This window comes from Poecile atricapillus, chromosome 3, assembly GCF_030490865.1.
Source record: "Poecile atricapillus isolate bPoeAtr1 chromosome 3, bPoeAtr1.hap1, whole genome shotgun sequence".
NCBI classification, from domain to species: domain Eukaryota; kingdom Metazoa; phylum Chordata; class Aves; order Passeriformes; family Paridae; genus Poecile; species Poecile atricapillus.
This window is the reverse complement of record NC_081251.1, coordinates 24,290,602-24,312,221: the sequence shown is the minus strand read 5'-3', so window position 1 is coordinate 24,312,221 and position 21,620 is coordinate 24,290,602. Positions and strand designations below refer to the sequence as shown.

Here is a 21,620-nt window from a genome sequence, read left to right as displayed (position 1 = left end):
CCAGCTACCAGCATTCATTGAAGTTATATATGAATAATCACCTGAGAAATCTTTCTCAAGAATGTGAATAAAAGATGAGGATTTACCAGGTCACTGGATTGTGCTATATTATATTTACAGGAAAACACACTGTATAAGCATCATAAAAAACATCAATGCACACTTAATGTACATGAAAAGAAAGTCATGGCATTCAAATCTGGCAGGGCCAGACCCCACCTCTGATTTCAGGCAGCACCGTGGAACCCCAAATAAAGAACAGTCCCAAATGGTTCTTCTTAAACAGCTTAAAATGCATTAGAAACCTGAATAGCAGTGAAGAGAATTAAAGGATTGAAAACTGGTGTACAGGACAATTTTTTCTTAAATGCTTACCTCACTCACACACACACACGTGCACAGACACACACATATATATATATATATGGGTGAACAGGCATACTGCAGTAAGGCAAAGTGTTCTGCTTATATACAAGTCAGGAAAAAAAAAAGTTTCAGACAGTTCCTCATGCATAAGAAATTGCTTCTCGCTTCACTGTCAGGTACATAGTTGCATAAAGTGCCTCCTGCATTTGTTGTAATAAAATACAACTTACAGGTCCTGTTCAAATCTGATATACATTCACATTACTGATTTAACTGGAGAAACTGTTCTTTATTACAATAGAATGAGATACAGAATTCCAACACAGATAACATTTCTCAATGGGTAAAAAAAACCAGCACTATTTAAAGACAGTATTTCTTTTAGTTCTCATAGAAAATGACATTAACATGGACAAATCAAAGGAACCTGGGGGAGATAGAAGGATGAGCTGTATAGACAAAACATGGACACAAGATTTAAAAAATCCCACCCAACTATACAATTATTTTCAGTGTATTTCCAAATGGGTAAAGTACCTCCTGAATAAAAATCACCTGCTTTTTTCTCCATTACATTTAGGTGCTGCAGGATACCTTTCCAAGTGGCTACTGAAACATGTGTTGACATTCACATAACTTGACCCCTTGCGTTTACTTTCAGGTTCACGAGTTCTTGCCAAACGAAAGTTCAAGGCAAAGAAATACAAACAGGGTTCTTCTCACAAATCCATCTTCCATGTAATGGTTTTCACTATAAATAAGGCATTGCGGTTCAAGTACTACATTAAATGTAATCAAACAATGGGAAAGAAAACCACCCATGAACTCCTGCCAGAAAAGTACTTTATTAGGGAGAATAAAAAGCACTGCTCAGACAGTCTGAATAGGCATGGCCTTCTGCGCTGTCAGGCTCCTCGGGCTCAAAGTCATCAGGGTCTGGGGGCAACTGGTCGGCATCTTCATCAGAAGTGGAAGGGCGTGTGAGGATTATCCGAGGTATCTTCAGCAAGATGTGAAAGATTTCAGAGAAAAGAATCATATCAAGAGAAGCAAAGTGATTAACGGGAATATTTTAAAAGAACAGGGGAAATAGGTGATGAGAAAAAATATGTGAGAGATGTAACACCATAGAGAATCATAGAATTGTTTAGGTTGGAAAAGACCTTTAACATCATCAGCTACTAACCCAGCACTGCCAAGTCCACCACTAAACCATGTCCCTAAGTGCCACAACTACATGTCTTTTAAATACCTCCAGGGATGGTGACTCAGCCACTTCCTTGGCAGTGTGCTCCAATGCTTGAACATCCTTTCTGTAAAGACTTTTTTTCCTAATATCCAATATAAACCTACCCTGGCACAACTTCAGACCATTTCCTCTTGCCCTGTCACTTGTTATATGGCAGAAAAGACCAACCCCCACCTTTTTACAATCTCCTTTCAGGCAGGTGTAGACAGCAATGAGGTCTCCTCTGAGTCTCTTCCTCTCCAGGCTGAACACCCCCAGCTCCCTCAGCTGCTCCTTACAGGACTGGTGCTCCAGACCCTTCCCCAGCTCCGTTGCCCTTCCCTGGACTCGCTCCAGCCCCTCAGTGTCTTTCTCACAGTGAGGGGCCCAGAACTGGACACAGCACTCCAGGTGTGGCCTCAGCAGTGCCCAGTACAGGGGGACAATCCCTGCCCTGCTCCTGCTGGCCACACTACTGCTGACACAGGCCAGGATGCCACTGCCTTCCTGGCCACCTGGGCACACACTGGCTCATGTTCAGCCAGCTGAGGTCCAGCACCCCTTTTCCACTGGGCAGTTTTCCAGCTACTCTGTCTCCATCTGTAGCTCTGCATGGGGTTGTTGTGACTGAAGGGCAGAACTTGGCCTCATTGAACCTCACACAACTGGCCTTGGACCATCAATCCAGCCTCCCAAATCCCTCTGCAGAGCCCTCCTACCCAGCAGATCAACACTCACACCCAGTCTGGTGTCAACAGCAAACCTATTGAGGGTGGACTGAGTCTACTCACCCAGATCATTGATAAAGATATTAAAGAGGACTGGTCCCAGTACTGAGTCCTGGGAAACACCACTAGTGACCAGCCACCAGCTGAATGTAGCACCATTCACCACCACCCTCTGTGCCAGGCCATCCAGTCAGTTTTTCACCCAGCAACAGTGTCCCTGTCCAAGCCATGAGGAACCAGGTTCTCCAGGAGAATACTCTCGGAAATTAAGTCAAAGGCTTTACAAAATTCTGGGTAGATAACATCTAAGTGGGTCATTTTGTCATAGAAGATTAGGTCAGTCAAGTTGAAGTTTCCTGGATCCTCCTTCCAGCCCCTCTTCTAGATGGAAATCACATTTGCCAACTTCCAGTCAAGTGGGACCTTCCCACCCAGCCAGGACTGCCAAAAGATGGTGAAAGGGGCTTGGTGAGCACTTCACCAGCTCTCCCAGTACCCTTGGGTGGATTCCACCTGGCCCCAGGGACGTGTGCGTGTCTAAATTGTGCAGCAGGTGTTGAAGGTTTCCCCTTGGATTATGGGGGTTCCATTCTACTTCCTATCCTTGTGTTACAGTTTAGGGGACTGGCACCCAGAGAACAACTGGTCTTGCTGTTAAAGACTGAGGCAAAGAAGGCATTAAGTACCTCAGACTTCCTTATCTTTTGTCCCTATGTTTCTTACCACATCCAATAAAGAATGATTTCCCTTGGCCCTCCTTTCATTTTTTATGACAAAAAGCCATTGATAAAGGAAAATTAGGATAAATTGCCCTTTCCTCTCATTAGCAAATCTTTTAAAAAACCCTCTATAGGCAAAAAAAAAAAAGAAAATATTTTTAAAAAATAAGCACAAGTAAATATGAAGAATTAATTTAAGTTCATTATTCATTTAGTTGATCCCCCTGAAAGCAGTAAAGGATTAATTAAGAACCATATATCATATCAATTATTGATCTTTGAAAATTTGCATATTTGGCTTCTTTACTGACAAAATATGTTTAAGGTAAACATTAAAAGAAAATATCAATAGAATATGCATGTATGGATTTGATTCATTTTTTTTGGACAAGAACTTTGTGTTCTTTGAGAACTATATTGCAATGTTTTAAAATTAATTTAAATGCTGTAACTGAGGAATAAAAAAGTGTCAGGCTCTTTATGTACAGTCAAATAATGTATCCCTAATTGTTTTTATCAATGAATGGATTATTACAAATTTCACTCTGATGCACAAAATCATCCTCCTTTTTACTGCTTTCCAAAAAAGGTTTAACATGTAATGAAAACATACAAAGGTGAGTCAATATATGTAACAAACAGGTAACATGATAATGTGTAATAAATAAAGTGGCTATCATACAAGCACTGTGAAAATTTTCGGGAAAGTTAGTACTTCTTATTTATCAGCTACTTCTACTTCATAAGAACATTTAATGTTGACACCATAAAACTCAATTGTGTATATTATATTGTATCAATAATATATTATTTCCTCGCTGTACATTATCTGATTTAGGAAATGACACAAGCATATATATGCTTTGTGGCTATTACCATTTCAGCCAGGAGGTTTCTGCATTGAAGTAAAAGGAATTATTCCCCAGGCTCCCCTGATATTAGTTCTGACTCCCTCCAGCTCACAGCACACGACACATAGACACCAAAGTGCAGGTGTCAGTCCAGAGCTGAATCTCACCCCTGGTAGATGTAAACTAATTTCATGTGAAATTTGTTTTATATTTTGGTGTACTGAGTTCCCAATCATATACCTTTTTTTCCCCCTTTCTTTTTCTTCTGCTTAAACTAAGGACACATTTCTGGAAGCTTCAAATAACCTATATAGATCCTAAGCACTGGCCAAGCTACAGCTCCTGGGATGATTTGTTTTTGTCATGCACGCATGACATCATTTATAAGCTTTCCTTGCACTGGATGGTTCTGCTCTTTGCTGAAAGATGCTTTTGCTTAACAACAGTGAGCAGGCAGCTGCTTTGCAGTACAGCAAATGCACATCTGTACATACAGGTGGTTTACTGGGTCACATAATGAAATTCTGACACCTCAAGAACTACTGCAGAGGTTTATGCCCTAAGTAACCTACAGTCATATCCAGGATCAGGCTTTGCATTTCATTGAGCTGTCAGTTCAAAGCTCAGGGAATAGCTTTCTTTGTGCACTGTGCTGTTCAAAAACACACATGTGCACACCTCCCCATGACTGACATGTATTTCATTAGCAATGTAGAGTCACCAGTACCTTTTGGTCCTTTTGAAGAAAAGACCTATTTCAGCATGGTTCCTACTCCTCAGTTTCCAAAGAACCAAAACTAATTCTCTAAAATACTTTCTTCAAACATTTCATGAGTGCTTGCATGCTATGTTTCAAATATTATGATGAACCAGGTCTAAAAATTATAAAGTAAACTTAATAGATGAAAAGTTCTCTTTTGACATTTCTTTGGTAATTGTACTAACTGCTCCACAAAATACATGGTGTTGGGGAAGTCTTATATCTAATCTTTCACGTTGCTGCAGGTAAAGAGGAACCAGCACTAAATGAACAACCAATCTTCTACAGAAGAGGCTGAACGGTGCCTCAGCCCAGAACTGCTGCAAAGGCTGGAAACCTACACTCCCAAAAGAAGGGTGGGCTCAGGCCTGATCAGAGCAGCCCCTCTGTACCCTCTCCAGGCAGGTGAAAGCTCACACATACACTGACTCATGCTGATTTGGAGATATACTGCTGAGTCTTTCTAACAAATCAAATGTCCTGGTCCAAGGGCAGCTGTATTCTCCGTCCCTCTGCTTTCTGCACATCTCCCTGCCCACTCTTCCTCTGAAACTCCATGTGAATTCATGCCACTGCTGTCCCTAAACCATCACTGCTCCTTCCCTTGCAGCCAGTCAGCCTCCTCTGTGCCTCTCTCCCTGACAGGACGCTGTGGAGCCTATTTCCTCAAATCTGAATCATAGGTAATGAAATGAAAAAACAACTCTCAGTTGAGGATTGTGCCAATTATGCAATTGCAAATGTATCTAAGTAATAGAGCACACATTTGTACAAGGTCTAATTCAATTAAAAGAGGCTCAGGCCTCTAGTCTCCCTCTCCTTGCAGCAAAAGTTATCAGTTAAGCTCCTCTATAAACCAAAACCAACACAAAATGTATGTAAGAAACACAAATCACATTTCTAACCACCTAAGCATCTTCACCTAACCACCCCCTAAGAACCCAACACTCTCTATCACTGCCTTCACATTCACCCAAGTTCCAGGAATATCACAATATAAGTTGTATCAGCTTCCTTTACTCTTTCAGTTTTGTTTAAAAACAAAACAAAATAAACAAACCAAACAACAACAAAACCAAAACAAACAAAAAAACACAAACAAAAGAAAGTAACAAAACTCAGCAACTCTAAATTTGCATTTTATTTTGTTACATTCTTTCCTCAAACCCAGTACTTCTCTTCCCAGAATCCTGGGGGGATTTTACCTTTGCTTTCATATTTCCCTGATTATCTTCACTGACCTCAGCCTTACCCTATTAAATAGGCAAGCTTTGTTCTTGGAGCTTGTCTTTACAATTTGTATTTGAATGTACACTTCCTGGTGCAGCATGATCAAGAGAAGACAGGAGAACAGACTTCCTATGTGAAAAAATGGCACAGCAAAGAGAAAGCAAACTATTTCCACTGCCCAATACAGACAGGGAAAGTCAGTGACATTTAGGATGGCAATAAGAAAAACCCTTCCAGTACAGGCACCTGAGTTGCTTGTCTAAGGTATGTGGGAAGGTGTGAAACTTCCACCTTCTGTAGATAATTCTGAAAAAAAAAATTATGCCTGTGTAGGAGGACAAATTATCTAGATTTTCTATTATGCCATTGTTTTCTCCACTGGTTGTTACTCAGCACTGTTTGAACATGTCTAAAATACTTATGTTGAAATTGCAAAGTCCTCCTACTCTCTATCGTCATGCTTTAAATATCATTATTTAAGCAATAGAGGAACTACTATTCAATCTCAAATTGTCAAAATACATAGAATACTTTTTTCAGAAAAATGCATCATTAATTACTTGAAGCAAGTTACTATTTTTCCATTTTTCCCTGAAATTACATTTTCAGTGCCTAACAAGTAAACTTCAAAATGGACATGTCCTGTAGAAAACCAGTGGGCTCACTGTGGAAACTTCTTCCATTACCTTGTTTGTGTCACTTTTTTTAACATAACCACTAGCACTTTCTACACTAAAAAAGTTCAGTTTTGTTTGAATCACACATAACTAAAAATCAAATTATTTCAGACACTCTCATTTAATGGGATTGATGCTTTAAGTTTTAAGTTTCATATTTTCCAGATTCTGTACTGCATTAGTATATAACTCTGAACTTCATATAAAGTGTTAGCAAGTTCTCTTCACAGTTTAGTTAGATAAAACAATCCTTTTCCAGCCTGAGAACCAAGGATACCACTGCAGCATCAGGCCCAAAAAGTATAAACAACAGCAAATTCAGAAGAGCAATCTGGGAGGATGGGACTTCATAACCTGAAGCTGTAATAGAACAATTAACCCCAACATGTAAATGGACAAAAACTTACAAAAGTGTGAAAACTCATGACCCGTCATCCATCTTGGGTCAAGCCACAGCTGGGCTCTTGTACTGCCCAAGGTGTAAAAGCCTTTAAATATATCCCTACTTCATTCCTTTAATACTGTCTAGCCTCTCTTCTAGGTAGCCTCTTAAGGCATCAGGATCAACAGCCTACATTGAAACTTGGAGTCCTTCACCTGGAGCACAGACAGGGGCTGCCTGTGCACTCCTGATCCTCTGCAGGAAGAAGTAAAATAAAGCCATCCAAACAAATTGGGGCAATTCAACTGCAATGTTGGCTGCAAAAGTTCTTTCATACTGAAACAGGATAGGAACAAACCTACAACTAGGGCAATTCAACTGCAATGTTGGCTGCAAAAGTTCTTTCATACTGAAACAGGATAGGAACAAACCTACAACTAGGGCAATTCAACTGCAATGTTGGCTGCAAAAGTTCTTTCATACTGAAACAGGATAGGAACAAACCTACAACTAGCTATGATGCTTGAAAGCAGTTTTTAAAATAAAACGTATTAATTGAGATGTCTTGCCAACACTGGTTAACATCCAGTAATTTTTAACTTCCAGATGTGCACATATGCTTTCCTTACCTACTTCTAATCAAAATGTCTGTCCAAAAAGTTGCAGAACAATCCATGAAAGACAGTTCATTATATCTTTTTTTATACTTTTTTTTCAAAACTAAAACTGAACAGAACAAACCCCATCTTCCTTCTTTTTCTTTTATAAACCTTTCCCTTACCCTGGCCTCTCCCAGCCCACAGGTCCATACTCCAATATTAGCCAGAGAGGGAAGTTCTCAATGCAACACTCACAACTACAACCAAAGCTTCATATCAAAGGCATAACCAGCAGCGACAGGGCAAATCACAGCTGGCAGCAAGGCCAGCTGCTGGGGACAGAGGCTACAAATCAGAAGGTGAAACAACACATGAAAGGCCAAAGTTTCATGGAATAAGGGCAGGATAAAAGAATTTGGATTGATCTTTTTTAGGAAGAAAACCAGACATACTTTTAACTCTAGTTCACGCAGATAATTTTTTTAAGAAAATATTCCTCAGCTAGAAAATACCTGTAATAGGAATGCCTGCCTAGCTCAGCTCCATGTATTTAAATAATTAAAATTTTTTAAATTTGACTTTACAGTTGATCTTCATTGACTCCCAGTTAAAGGATGGTACCTTTAACTGGGGAAAACGGGAAAACAAAATTATGAACACAGTTGAGAGTATGTGCAGGGGTTTACGTAAACCTCATGAATAATATTATGATTTCATACTTATTCTTACCTGTTTTGTCATCACTGGGGATGGAAGTAATTTAGACCTGAACAGGAAATTTAGACTTCTCACTAAACAAAAACAGTCCTCTGCTAGATGCAAAGGATCACATTTGATGACTGTATTCACAGAAGAATGTCTAAATTGAATTTAGTTAAGTAGGGCATTTACTCATGCCTAAGAAGTATTACACAGCTGGACTTTTAAATAAAAATTTTAAAAAGAAAATGCAAAAATGCATCCAACAGAACAGCAGAGAAGGGGAAGATCTACTGCTGCACAGTTCACAACAAACCAGCATCTGATGGTGTTCTTAACTGATGTCAGCAACAATAGATAAATGCAACCTTCTCCCCAACAGCAAACAAGGAAATACAAGTCAAAGAGAGAGAAAGAGATCAAATTAGTTCCTTAGAGTTCATTACTCACAAGCAACACCACCTCCAGGTGGGAGCTGGCACAGCAGCCAGGGTGCAGCTGGGGCAGGGTGGCAAGGCGTGGGACACAAACCAGCTGTGTGTCTGAAAACAAATAAATCTGGAAACCCCATCCAGGCATGCAACATAGCTCCCCTTTTATAGCATATCAGGGACGTTTCAATAGGTACATGTTTTATGGTGCTCCCTCAACTCGCCTGGTCACAGAAATCGCTGGTTGCATCCCTTTCCCCGACACTTCACAATGCAATTTTACTGCTGCGTTTGACTCTGGCCAAACTTCAGAAATTGTGAAGGTGGATGGAGAGAGAGGTATAAACCTCTTAGGCACTCTGGGGAAGATAAATCTTTGGTGAGGCATGGATGAAGCACCTCATTACACTTGGCTACAGAAGACCTGTGCACAAGGAAATCTGTGTGACCTGTGCTGCTGCACACAGGGAGCAATCGGCTCATGACACCTTTTGTTGCTTGGGGCTGGGAGAGGGCAGCACATAATTCAGCTCATCCTTGCCCTTGGAACAGCCACACTACTCTCAAGAACCAACAGAGTAGCTTTGGCACCGTGCTTTTGGGAGTGTTGCCTCAGTTTTGTGTGCAGCAACCTGGTGAGGGCCACGAGCAGAGGCTACCCCACCAGCCCATCCCTCTTCCCTGCTGCTGTTCCCACACTGTGCACAGTGATTTACTTCAAAATCTAATTCAGCTCAGTATGATTTCCTGGAAGTCAATGAACCAGACAAGCAGTAAAACACTGGAACAGGTTGCTCAAAGAGGCATAGATGCCCCATTCCTGAAAATATTCTAGGACAGGTTGGACAGGGCTCTGAGCAACCTGTTCTGGTGGAAGACGTCCCTGGTTAATACAAGTGGTGTACAAGATGATCTTTAAAGGTCCACTCAGACCCAAACCACGCTATGATTCTATGGAAATTTCCCCTGTGTGAATTTTCTAGATATTGATATATTTTACAGCTCAGTTTTAAAACCGAGTATTTTCTCTACTTCTTGAATAGCAAGAGAACATCTTGCATGTTTCATCTGTCTTCCAGCATGCAGTATATATAACATTTGCTCATGTCACATTTAGAGCAAAGCCCCTTTCTGCTCTTGCTCTCTGCCAAGTGCCTCCCAAGGGCAATGCACAAGGCAAGAAAGATGGAGCTCTGTCAAACTCACAACATAAATGGAAGATTAATCCTCATCATGTCATATCTGCGATGCTGTCAAGCACAAAAGGCTCTTATAAAATTCAAATTGTGTATGAAAAATTGTTCTTGCTCCATTTCTTTCATCTTCTAAATGCACCACTGGATAGTGACTTCCATGACACTGGAACCTGATTTACAGATTTTCATATGAGTGCTTTCATATAAGTGTGTAATCATTTATGGCCCAATGCTATGAAAACATCAAAGAAAATGCATTGTTCTGACCCCATCAGGAGACTGAAAAGGCATTTCCCCCATAAGCAGTGCTACCTGCGGTCCAATTTGCCAACCCTTTGATTTTTTGAAGAAAACTCATCACCCCTGTGAAAGGCAGTGGCTGTCTGAGAACCTTGCAGAAACTCAGTACTCTTCCCCTGCAGTACTCCTGCAGAGTCCATGAGGATGCCTCTCACAAGGGGAGACATTGCTTATCATTTGTGTAGTTTTTTAAATACTTACCCTCTTTTATTCTCAAATAATATGCTACATCCTACAGCACAGTTCAAGGTGCCTTGCTTGAGTCAGTTCGTCTTTTGTATGTTTTTGCTTATATTGTCTGCAGTGCTTATAATTGTCTACCATATGATGGGCTCACTTTGTAGATTTTGTCTAATGTGGAGGTTTTTTAATATGGTAACTTAAAACGATCAATTAATGTCCTATCTTTTAAAAAGTTTTTCCTATTTAGTGTTGTTAATTACAAGCTTTGCAAAATCCAAGAACTTAAAGTTGGAAATGAAACCATTTTGACTGAGTGCTGTGAGAAAACTACTTAAAAGGAAGAGAGGAAAAAGAAGCACTGTGCAAACAGAAGCATTTATTGAGACCAGGAACTTAATTTCAAATTCACAAAGTTCCCTAACCACTACACTATAGAGGCAAACACAGTGTCTACAACACACACCTTTTATCTTCCATCTTTCATCGTGACTCAGAAATACTCAGTTGCTTAGATAAAAGCAGAAGCAAACTAGGAGATGAAGTGGAGGAGGCAATCACACAGCACATGGGTGCTAACATTGAGTCATTGAGCTTCCACTGAAGCTCACTCAATGACTAAGGTTAGTTAAACCAACAAGGCTCATAGGCTTCTTTGCAGACGCATGTAAACCTGCACAAGATGCAAGGCAGTAGAGAGTTAGATTCCTGACTTCTGAAACTAACTTAGCTTGTCAGAATAGAAAAAAAATAACATAAAAACACCAATACCCTTACCTGACAAGATTAAAAGAGCCATGAAAATGTTTTGGAGAAGGGATAAAGCAGGTCCTCCTAAGAAACTTGAAGTAGTAGATCTTACGGTGCTAGAGGTCAGTCAAACACTCTATGTGATGTGAGCAAGGTCTTTACTGTTTGAAACAAGCTTAAGAAGAAACCTGGCTTTGTTCATGAAAAGGACATTCTGAATCTCACTTTAGTTGTCTCCTTCTTACACTGCTTCTCTGACCTGAGTACTCCACTGGCTTTGCTTTTAAAATTGAACAAAGACAATGACTGAAGAAACAAGTTTTATTTTATGTTGTATGATTTCAATTTTCTGATATGTTTAGAACATGCCCAGATGAATAAAGGGTCTGATAATTAGATTTTTGCAGATTTTTAACTAATGTAAGTGGGTCAGTGTTTTTCCCTGAGAAGTCTATCAGCTGGAAGTGAAGAAGGTAGATCTGCTGGGATGCTCATCCATGTAAAATTTCTCACAACTTGCATATGAACAATATGAGACAAAGGCAGAAGACCAGTAACTGTGTAATGGTAATGGTGTATCTGCTTATGCACTTTCTGCAGGCACAAGAGGATTTCATTTTGATACATGTTACAGGTTTGAGTGCACATGTCTGTTTTCTCAGCAGATTTAGGAACACTTGGTGTCTCTGCATTTTTAACAGAGCAGGCAAAACACATGGCTTTTTTAACCTGAAGAAGTTTTTCAGATTTTTTTTCAGTACTGTAAGCTTCACCATTTATTTATTTATTTATGCATACAATTACTTTTAATTGGTAACTCTTACTTTAACCTTTCTTGAAAATCCCAGTATCAGTGACACTTGTATCCCTGGTGAACAATACGAAAAAATATATTTGAGGAAATTTCCAGGGCAGAGGCATAAAATTAAGTCAAATAATATGCTAACAATTGAAGTTAAATACTAGATTAAAATATCTTGAAGACTTGATATTAATTACAAAATATCTAATATCCTTATTATGTTGATAGTCCCAAAAATTAGTCAAAGAAGATTGAATGATGATGCATGTTATGAAATTATAGAAGATGCTGAAATCTGTCAACACTCTCCATTCAGTCAGACAAAAACCTCTGGGAATTTCAGTCAGAGGTTGAATGAAAATATTTATGATGGAAAAAGACTGTGAAGAGTTGGCTCTATGCTTGAGAGAATGGATAGGAAATAATAACAGAACTGGAAATGAAGACTCCAAAATTCAAGTTAAAGTTCCTTCTGTTAAAATCAGCATGGTTATGTGTTTATAGCCCTGATTTTTTTTTAAGTTCAATTCAAATAATTATACATACATGCATACATATATATATATAAACAAAGAAAAATATGTTTTCATATTTTAGAGGTGTGATTAGCATAACTGAGGCAAGTCTATAAAATACTGTATGTAAAAACTATCTACTTGTAATTAAAGTTCTGAGGCCTCTATCTACATGTCAGCAAAATTCTCAATCATAATTAAAACCAAGGAAGATTCTCATTTTTCCTTTGCAAAACAATGACTCACTGTGAAAGAACATTTCGTTTGTCCAATTAATTACTGGTCATTCACACTGTCATGAAATCTTAAAGCTGGCACAAAGGATTTGAAATTGAGTTTGGCTGGATGAGTTAACAATTAAATAAGCCTTATAGCAGCAGTTAGAGCAACCAAGCCTGTGGAAAACAGAGAGGAAACCTGAACCTGGCAGCAGCGTCGCTTGCTGTAATGCCAGAGCAGCAGGCTCAGAGATGGGGTGGGCTGTGGTTAGCAAGAATAAACCAAATATTATCACAGAGAGCATATGCAAAGAGGATGTTTTTAAAAATTCAATAATAATGAACAGATGAAGACGGAATCTGCTGGAAGGAAGGATGATGACATGGAAGAGAGGGAGAAGAAAGATGGCACCATCTGGCACATACTCAGTTTTTGCAGAATAGGAGTAGGAGTCTCTGGTTTTTCTGCCATTATGCTTCAATCCTTCCCTCCCTTGATGCAGACAACCATCTTCTATTGAAACCTGACCAGTAACACAGAGGAAATGAACCTTCCTATATTCCTGTCACAGAAGAAGATTCTGCATTAAGGTCCTACTGCCACCTGCTTATCTGAACATGCAAAGCAAGTCCTCCATGAGAAGCCAGGCTCTAAATATTTCTCAGATAGTAAGATTTCCTTCAGTTACTAAGGAATAAGAGGGACTTCAGAGTGAGAACAGATGAGAAATTGAGCAGTCCCAGTTCAGCAGGATACTCCCCACAAGCCCGTAATCCTTGAAATTGATGAATGCTGCTCCAGGTTACAGGCAATAACATATATAATTTGCTACAGCACAAAGATTTTTATTTCAAAAAAGAAACAAAACCAGAAATACAAATGTTTCTTCACAAAAGAACTTGCACATCAGTTACTTTTGACATTCAGAACATATTCAGTCAGTTGACTCCCTCTGAGTACTCTGCTCTATATCAAGCATCTCTGTCTAATCTACCTCCTCCTCCTCCCACTACAGCTGAAGAACTTTAAAGGAAGGCATACACATAAAAATACAATAATTTCTTATTTTTGGATGAAAATACTAGAAGTGAGATACTACTGCAACAGATCTAGGCCACCACTAATGTATGACTGAACCCTTTCAACAGTGGTTCCTCTAACAGGAAGCCTCATGCTTCCTGCAATGTTGATAAAGACTGTAAGAAACAGCTACCAGGTAAAACTAGACAAAAAAAAATCCCAAACTTCTGTGTTTTAAGCTGGAAAATAAAACTGGTCTAAATGTTTTAGAAGATGATGTTGGAGGCTGGAGACCTCAAAATAAGTTTCTTTAAGCAATTAATAGAAGGGAAAACCTTTCTTAGTCTATCTCATGGAAAAAAAATTGTAGCTCAACACTTGACAAACAGTGATTAACAGGAAACCAGAGAAAAACAGTTGCATGAGCCATTTGCTGACTTTTTCAGTCAACTAACAAATCCTTAGTTATCTAAATGGTTAATAAAAACTGATATGCTCTTTGATTATAGTCTTTTATATAATATACATACTTCCATTTTTTGCCATTAGCTGGGTTGTAAATGTTATTTATGGAGAAAGATTTTTTAAAAAAGACTGAAACAAGAGGAATCAGACAAAGCATTCCTCTGGCATTTGCTGTAGCAGAAACAAGTTGTTGCTTCCTAGTGTTTCAAGCGCCATACAAGTAAGATGCTTTTTGACCTTAATTATTCAGATACCTTGTATCCTAGTATACCTTGTATGTAGGATACCAAGGTATCCTAGGATACCTTGTATCCTTCCTAGTAAAGCCATAGTTTCATTTGTGCACATAGATGACCAAGACTAGGGTAGGTCTTCAGAGAGTTGAACTTGCTAGAGAAGTTCAAAAAAAGTGGATATCTAAAAGCCACCCTGCAGGCTCAGCTGTTTATTTCTGTGACATGCGCAGGAGGCTTTCTCTCATCAGTCACCTAAATGTCTTAGCCTGTGACACAAGATCCCTCTTCCAGTCGAAAGGTGAAAATGGCCACCTCACCCTCTCCCTCCTAAAAGAGAGACCCTGGAAATGCTTCTCCTTCCTTCCATTAGCTGGAGACAGAGTCCAGACAACAGAATACTGACTCAAACTGGGGGGAATGGGCACCACCCTCAAGTCCTCAAACCAGAGTGCTTCAAAAGCCCTGCTCAGCTACGTGGGTGCTTACCCAGGAGCTGAGTTCCTCCAGAAGCCATATCCCAGCTGCAGTGACAGCCATGCAAACGCTTGGTAGGGCCTCTGATCTTTGATATGTGTTGAGTACTGTGCCAGTCTTTGCTAGCATTAACGACAGACAACACAAATTTCTTGGGTAAGAGTGACTTCTTGTTTACTGGGGCTGTTCTACTTACTGTTATGACATGGTTGACTGTCGGGAAGGGGCTGCCCTTGGGTGAAGCTTCAGTAGGACCAGCATCAAGGGCAGCAGGTTCTGAAACAAAGGTTGCCTTTAAAAGAAAACACCAAAAATATATTTTTATTCTGAATGCTGTTTAAGGAGTTCCCTCCCTCTCAAGGTAGTATACAAACACCTGGCCCTACTGTTGCATGTGGTTGTACAACCACAAAATAAAATCATTGTATAAAATAAAATTGCAATTCTCACTGCTTCCCATTTTTTGGTGAGTTTTATATTTGAACTGTTGAAATTATCAGTTCAAGAATACGAAGTCATAACACAGAGTGTTGAGAGAAAAATGTTTGCTATTTGTACAGAGATTAGTCCTGTGCTTAAAGCATTAGTGTTTCTATAGCACAACTCATTGCATTAATTCCTTCTTGTGACACACACACACAAAAAGCAGAGATTTGTTTTCTCTATTCTTTAAACAGATGAATGATTCTGCCATCTTGTGGGAGATGGAGAAATCCTAACTATTTGTGCAATAACAGCAGGGAAGAACAGGGTAGAACAGAAATTTCTTCTTTTTTTTCACTTGTTTCACTGTTGATTAAGTGAACAGACATTAACACCTAGTATATTCCAAATATACCCCAAAATAAAAAATTAATTATAGCCTCATGGACAAACCTGAGCAATGGGGCTGATTTTTAAGATACTAACTTGACCAGAAACTCTGCTTAGAAGGTACAGCAACTAATAATCCTGGTTTTTTTTCCCCCAATGATTTGATAATGTGGAATATGCAGAGAATTATTTAAATTCTCTCATATTTGTTAAAATACTTTTCCAAAAAGAAAAATGTAAAATTATACAAATTATCTGTAATTAACCTTTTAAGAACTGTTAAACTAGCAAAATATTTATATGTTATGGAACACCACCCTCTATTAATAATTCCATAGCATAGTTTTCAAAGATACTAATTTATCATAAAATAGTCTTTGGCTGATACAGGTTGTATCATTATTCCTGACAATTTAACAGACATACAATATTGCTTGCTCCAGTCCACCTTAATTCAACATGGAGCATGCTGGAGTGAAAACTATTAATCTAACCAAGTATAAATGACAGTTTAAGAGAACAAGAGCTGAAAAAAATATAGACTGGTTTCACCTCAAAGTGCTTTTGTAGAGGTTCTCTTCCTACTCCACCATTCTCAGCAGGTAGAAACCAAACGGTACATCAAAAGCATGTAACACAAATCTGTATGTGACCATTTTTTTTCCTGTTGTCTTGGGAAATTCTGAAGCTCAAGAATGTGCCTTCTGCTAGGAGAGATGAGGCTGGAGGTGGAGCAGCCCAAGACACATTTATCCCTTGTCACTTGGCACTGCAAGCCTCCATCAGGGGAGTTATTTTGAGCTGTTCTCTTCCCACCAAAAATTACCTTGGGGAAACAAGCTCATCTAGTTTCTATTTCTTTGTTGCAACTGCAATGAACTCATCTAGTAAATCTAATACCATGTCACAAGAAAGCTTCTTGGATCAAGTACAACTGCATTTATGCTTACATAACTGCTTACTAAGATCATTATTTTCCTTTGTAAATAATATTTAGTTAAGCACTTCAAACATATAGATCTGACAACCAGAACATAAGAAGGAATACAACAATTTAATGTTATTATTTCTTCATAAAGCCAAGTATCTAAAAGGCTAAGGCAAGCCTAAATCTGGATTTCAAGTTCCCCAACTCTGAGTAATTTGATTTAAAGACAACAAGAGAACACACTCCACAGTGACAAACAACCCATCTACCTCAGCCACTCTGTCTCCTGCTTGTACCCCAGCCAAGTCTGATGGACCGTCTTTTGGCAGCCGTGCAATCAGGATCCCCTGGTAACACAAAATATAGGTTTCAGAAATTACAGTTTCTCCCATTGTTCTTAGATGTAAAAAGCAAATGGGAAGTAATTAATTTTCAAGAGTTATTGTTCTGTTGCCTCCATAAAATTAAAAACTAAATGGCTTAGCACATTTGTGAGACAAAACAAAATAAAAAGCCTCCATGGCTGACACAACAATGAACAAGTCAGTAATTGTTTACATTGTGCCATAGGGAACAGACTGAAAAACAGTCTGAAAAGATTTATTTAAAAGATAAATCAGTGAGAAGATGTGTGAAATATTTCTCTCAAATCAAGTTAGCTCCTGGGGATGAGCAAATGAGATGGGAAGGCATGTGGATTGCCAAGGGAGTGACCCCAAATTGAGGTAAAAATAAGAATTAGACAACAGTGTTTCAGCCATCAGGTTGCCTTTGCAAAATCCTTGGTTTACATTTGGGTATGTCTCCCAAATTATATCTTCTGGAGCTTCCCATCAAAATCTAATGCCAGATCCTACTCTGGGAATTAAGCTACCTATGTTTACCCTTGTTAGCTTTACAAAGACAGAAACGTTACATGAAGAACCATCTCAGAAGGCAAACAACAAAACACAATAACTCAAGGAACTACTCATCAGTCTATTCCTAACCATCACTAGATAAATTTTGAATAATGAAATGCACCTCATCACTTTCTTTACATGAAGATGAGCCCTTTCCACCAGCAATGCTAATACCAAGACTCCCCATTTGACTGCACACAGTAATGGTAACCTGGAAAAGAATTATAATGGGTAAGTGACCTGATTAATCAAAAACATTGTCTTTTCATTGTGTGAGCATTGAAAATCTACCTCCCACTCTGAACACCAGCAGACATGCCCCTGGAGAGCCCAGTCTAAAGAAAAATGGTGCTACACTTCAACACTGGCATATGCAAGACTTGTCACCACAGCTTTGAAAATGTGGACTGAACAAAGACTCAGCTCAGTTCCCACTTGCATGTACCTTTGACTTAGCCTCACAATACCAAAGCTGGATATATAAAGTGAGATGCATGGCTACAAGGAAAGTGGACTTTGTTGCGATTTTTCAATGGGAAATTTTTCTTCCAAATAAGCCACGGGGAGCAATAACAACCCTCAGCTTACCTTCTTTAAGGTAAGCCTCATCACATCTGCCATGCAATGCCCCCCCTGTCTTTGTATCTTTTGTAAACTTCCTCACCCAAGAGGAGTTCCCCACAGACACAGGGACTGCCCCACAGACCTGCAGAGCCCCCCATCAGCAAGCCCAGCCCATGCAGCAGTTCCAAACCTTCAGCGGGGGCTGCGGCACATCCCGCAGCCGCAGCTCCTCCGCGATCCGGCCGCTCTCGCTGGGGAAGCTGCCTGCTGCTGACACAGGTGGCTGCACCTTGGTGTTAGATCCTGGAAGAGTCTTCCCTTTCATTGCCAACTTGTGCTTTTCTTGAAGCGTTGTTCTGGTATTTCTTTGATCTCGCATGCTATCGTTTCTATCAAAAAGGCTGCCAGAAAACTTGGAAATAGGTTCCTGAGGGTTAAAGATAAAAAAGGTAACAACAAGGAGAATCTGAAACACAGGCTTCACCCGCACTAACATGAATTCATTCCTCACTCTCACATTGCTTATGATAGAACTTACTTCACTGAAGACAAAACCGGAACTTTACAGCCAACATACAAAGATTTTTTTTTACCATTATTAACCATTTTACCATGGGCATGTTTTCCCCTAAACACTAGGGTTGAAACTGTGGGAACAGGGAGAGGACTGGGATTTCATATAGTCTTTCACTAGATATCCTGGCACACACAAGCACGTGTAACACACACATATCCACATTTGCATAAATCCTGCAATGCCCTACAAAAATGGCAGAGCATGAGAACAAGACTATGCTGGGCAGCCTCTGGCAGCTCTGTAATACTGAATCCACTGTTCTGGGGGAAGAAACCACACACACAAGGCAAATGAAAGATATTTCCATACGAAAAATAAAATGTTTCTCATAGTTCCCCAAAACTCACATTCCATTTTTGAGAGCATAGGTGTGAGAGGGAAGGCAAGCCACTACCTTGTATCTACATATCTAAGACTTTGTTTCAGCCATTGGATTGACTTTAGCTGCAAATGGCAGTGAGTGGAGATCTGCAAACTTAAGTGATTTAAGAGTCCTCTGGAAATGGAACCTGAAAGGTGATGCATATTAAAGCCTACTCTGAAGCATGGCCCTAGGGTGAACCTACTCCAAGATGCAGTGAGGAGCTCACAATGTCACCCTATGGTTGGCTAAACCACAAGGCAAAAGAGCAATACACATCTAAAACACATTCACCAAACAATTAAAGCTTCAGACAAGTTTGACTGCAAAATGTAGTGATGTTTTCCAGCTATCAGTTATTCCTGGCAAAGGGTTAAATTAAATTCAGACACAATGCCCAAATTCTGTTCACATTTTAGAAATGCTTTACTTATATTCAGTTGATTTTTACTCCTTAATTTGATGGGTTAAGGTCAAATCAGATCTTCATATTGCCCAAATCCTTCTATTTTCTGTTGGCAGTAAAATGATGCAGCAAACACACATCAACACCTCTGAAAATAAACCCCATAAGTGTTTTTCTAAGCATGCAAGTTTAATACCAAAATAAAAAGCAGTGGCATTATCTTGAACAGCTGTGCAGAATCCCACGGGGCACTTTATTTTTCAATCTATATTGGCACTTTCCCACAATCTCTTTTTGGTTGGGATGGAAAGAAGCACTGCCAACCCCAAGGAAAGCATACAAGGCATGACGGCTTCCCATTTTCACTTAAAAGGGAATTTGCTTAGCTTTAACTAACATAAAACATTATGCTTATCTCTATACAACAAAATGTTTATCTCTTCTTGAGAGAGATTTCTCTTTACAGTGCCAGGCTGACTAACCTGGACATGTCTGCAGTACTGGGGCTGCCAGGGAAGAAGGCCATGAGCAAGAGCCAGGACTATGGGGTGGAGGAGGGGCCACACCAGCAGCACTCACAGGGACTAGGAAGGAAGCAGAGGTCCTGGAAGAGAAGCAGGAGCCCCAATTCCTCCCTAATGCCCCAGAAAACATCAGGAAGAATGGTGAGCAATGTCCTGAAAGGCTGCAAGAGTGCAATCACCACCTCCTTTTCCCAGGCTAGGACCAAGAGTGCTGGACTGCCAGGCTGCAGCACAGGTGACAGATACCTGGCAGGCACAGGCTGGAGAAACTACAGCAGGCAGGGGCTCACAGACATAAGCTTCCTGGAAGAGCACCACCCAAAACAAACATGCAGTGGAGAAGCACTGCAGCCTCACTTTTCTACCATCCAGGCCTAGAGACACTGAGCCCCAAGTGCTGCCAACAACCTCCTCACCCGAAAGAGATGGAGGGAGCCTGGTAACTGGGGATATAAGTAGGAGTAAAGTAAAAATGTGCCTCATCATTGCTCAGGTTACTCATCTTAACCTGCAGATTGAACTGTACTCTCGAGGGCTGGATGGATTAATTGCAAGCAAAGTGAAGGAATAAAACATTGAACATAGCTCTGTAGCCTCTGCACAAGCAAGGACATGAGAGTATAAGCAGTGCAGGTCCCACAAACCCAAAGTGCTCGGCTGCACAGCAGTGTGAGCAGCCATAGCCTCTTCATAGACACACACTGTCTCTCCCAATTTCAAGACTACTTACATCATCAGGATCCTCGAGTTCCTCTGCTTCTTGCTCAGGACTGATCCTTCCTTCTCTCCATTTTCCATTAGCAGAGCTGAATTTGTACAGGTTACCACCATGCAAACCCTCCTTTCCTTTCAATGAGGCCCAGCGAGAACCCTGGGAACTCCAGTTGTAGCCACTGTACAGTTTAGGAGATTTGGGAAGCCACTTAATAGAGTCCTGAGGGAAAGAGGACATTAAAAAAAAAAGGCAATTAATAGATTTTAAGAAAGCAGTTGAGGTACATAGGTGCAGAAGCTGCCTGGCAAGTTCTGAAAGGTACTTTAGAGTCTTGCAAATATGGTGTTTCCCTTTTTTACCTTTAGAAGTACCTTCAGTCCCACACAGACTAACTTTGCCAGTTAATGGGCATTACTTGTGATACAAAGAGGAAGCAAAGGCTGCTGAAAACAGTGGAAGCCTTTAAGGACTTATAAGAGCATGTGGGACCGAGCCTACCTTCAGCATCGTAAAGAAGAATTAATGATCAACAACAGTCTTCAATAAAGTGTACTATCAAGAAAACAAACAAGAATACTTAGACCTTTAGTGACCATCTCATCTCATGTCCTGAGTTAAAAAACTGTTAAGTCACTCCCCTTTTCATTATTCATAAAATAAAATATTTCATTTATTGAATGGTACCAATAGAAAGTATAACACTTAATTGATCTTTTAAGGATTGCTGATTTACAAAGTGATTATAGTTCAGTTATCCCAAAATGTCCATTACTTATATGCATCCAAATTACTCCACTTTTCTCATGCAGAAGTTTTTACATGACGAGTTGTGTCAAGGTTGCCTACGTAACTAAATTTCATTGAATTTTAGAAGTAATTTTTCAAAGTAACCTTTATCTTTCTTTGAAGCTTTCTTTAAATCTCACTTCTTCATTTTCTTACAGTGATACAAACCCAATGGCAAAAATCAGCCTGATGTCAAACAAGTAAGATACATCAATGG

The 21,620-nt window shown here is 39.8% G+C and overlaps 1 protein-coding gene across 1 annotated transcript; it reads right to left on the bottom strand.

Annotated features, from left to right (window-relative positions):
* Window positions 1-733: 733 nt before the first annotated feature.
* Window positions 734-21,124, bottom strand: LOC131577648 (protein scribble homolog). The gene is made up of 7 exons (XM_058835690.1): window positions 21,116-21,124; window positions 20,633-20,836; window positions 18,225-18,461; window positions 17,592-17,681; window positions 16,838-16,915; window positions 15,024-15,119; window positions 734-1,366 (listed from the first exon to the last, which is right to left on the bottom strand). Exons 1-7 carry the CDS (start codon window positions 21,122-21,124, stop codon window positions 1,214-1,216), a joined length of 867 nt encoding a protein of 288 aa, XP_058691673.1. The 3' UTR covers window positions 734-1,213.
* Window positions 21,125-21,620: the final 496 nt, after the last annotated feature.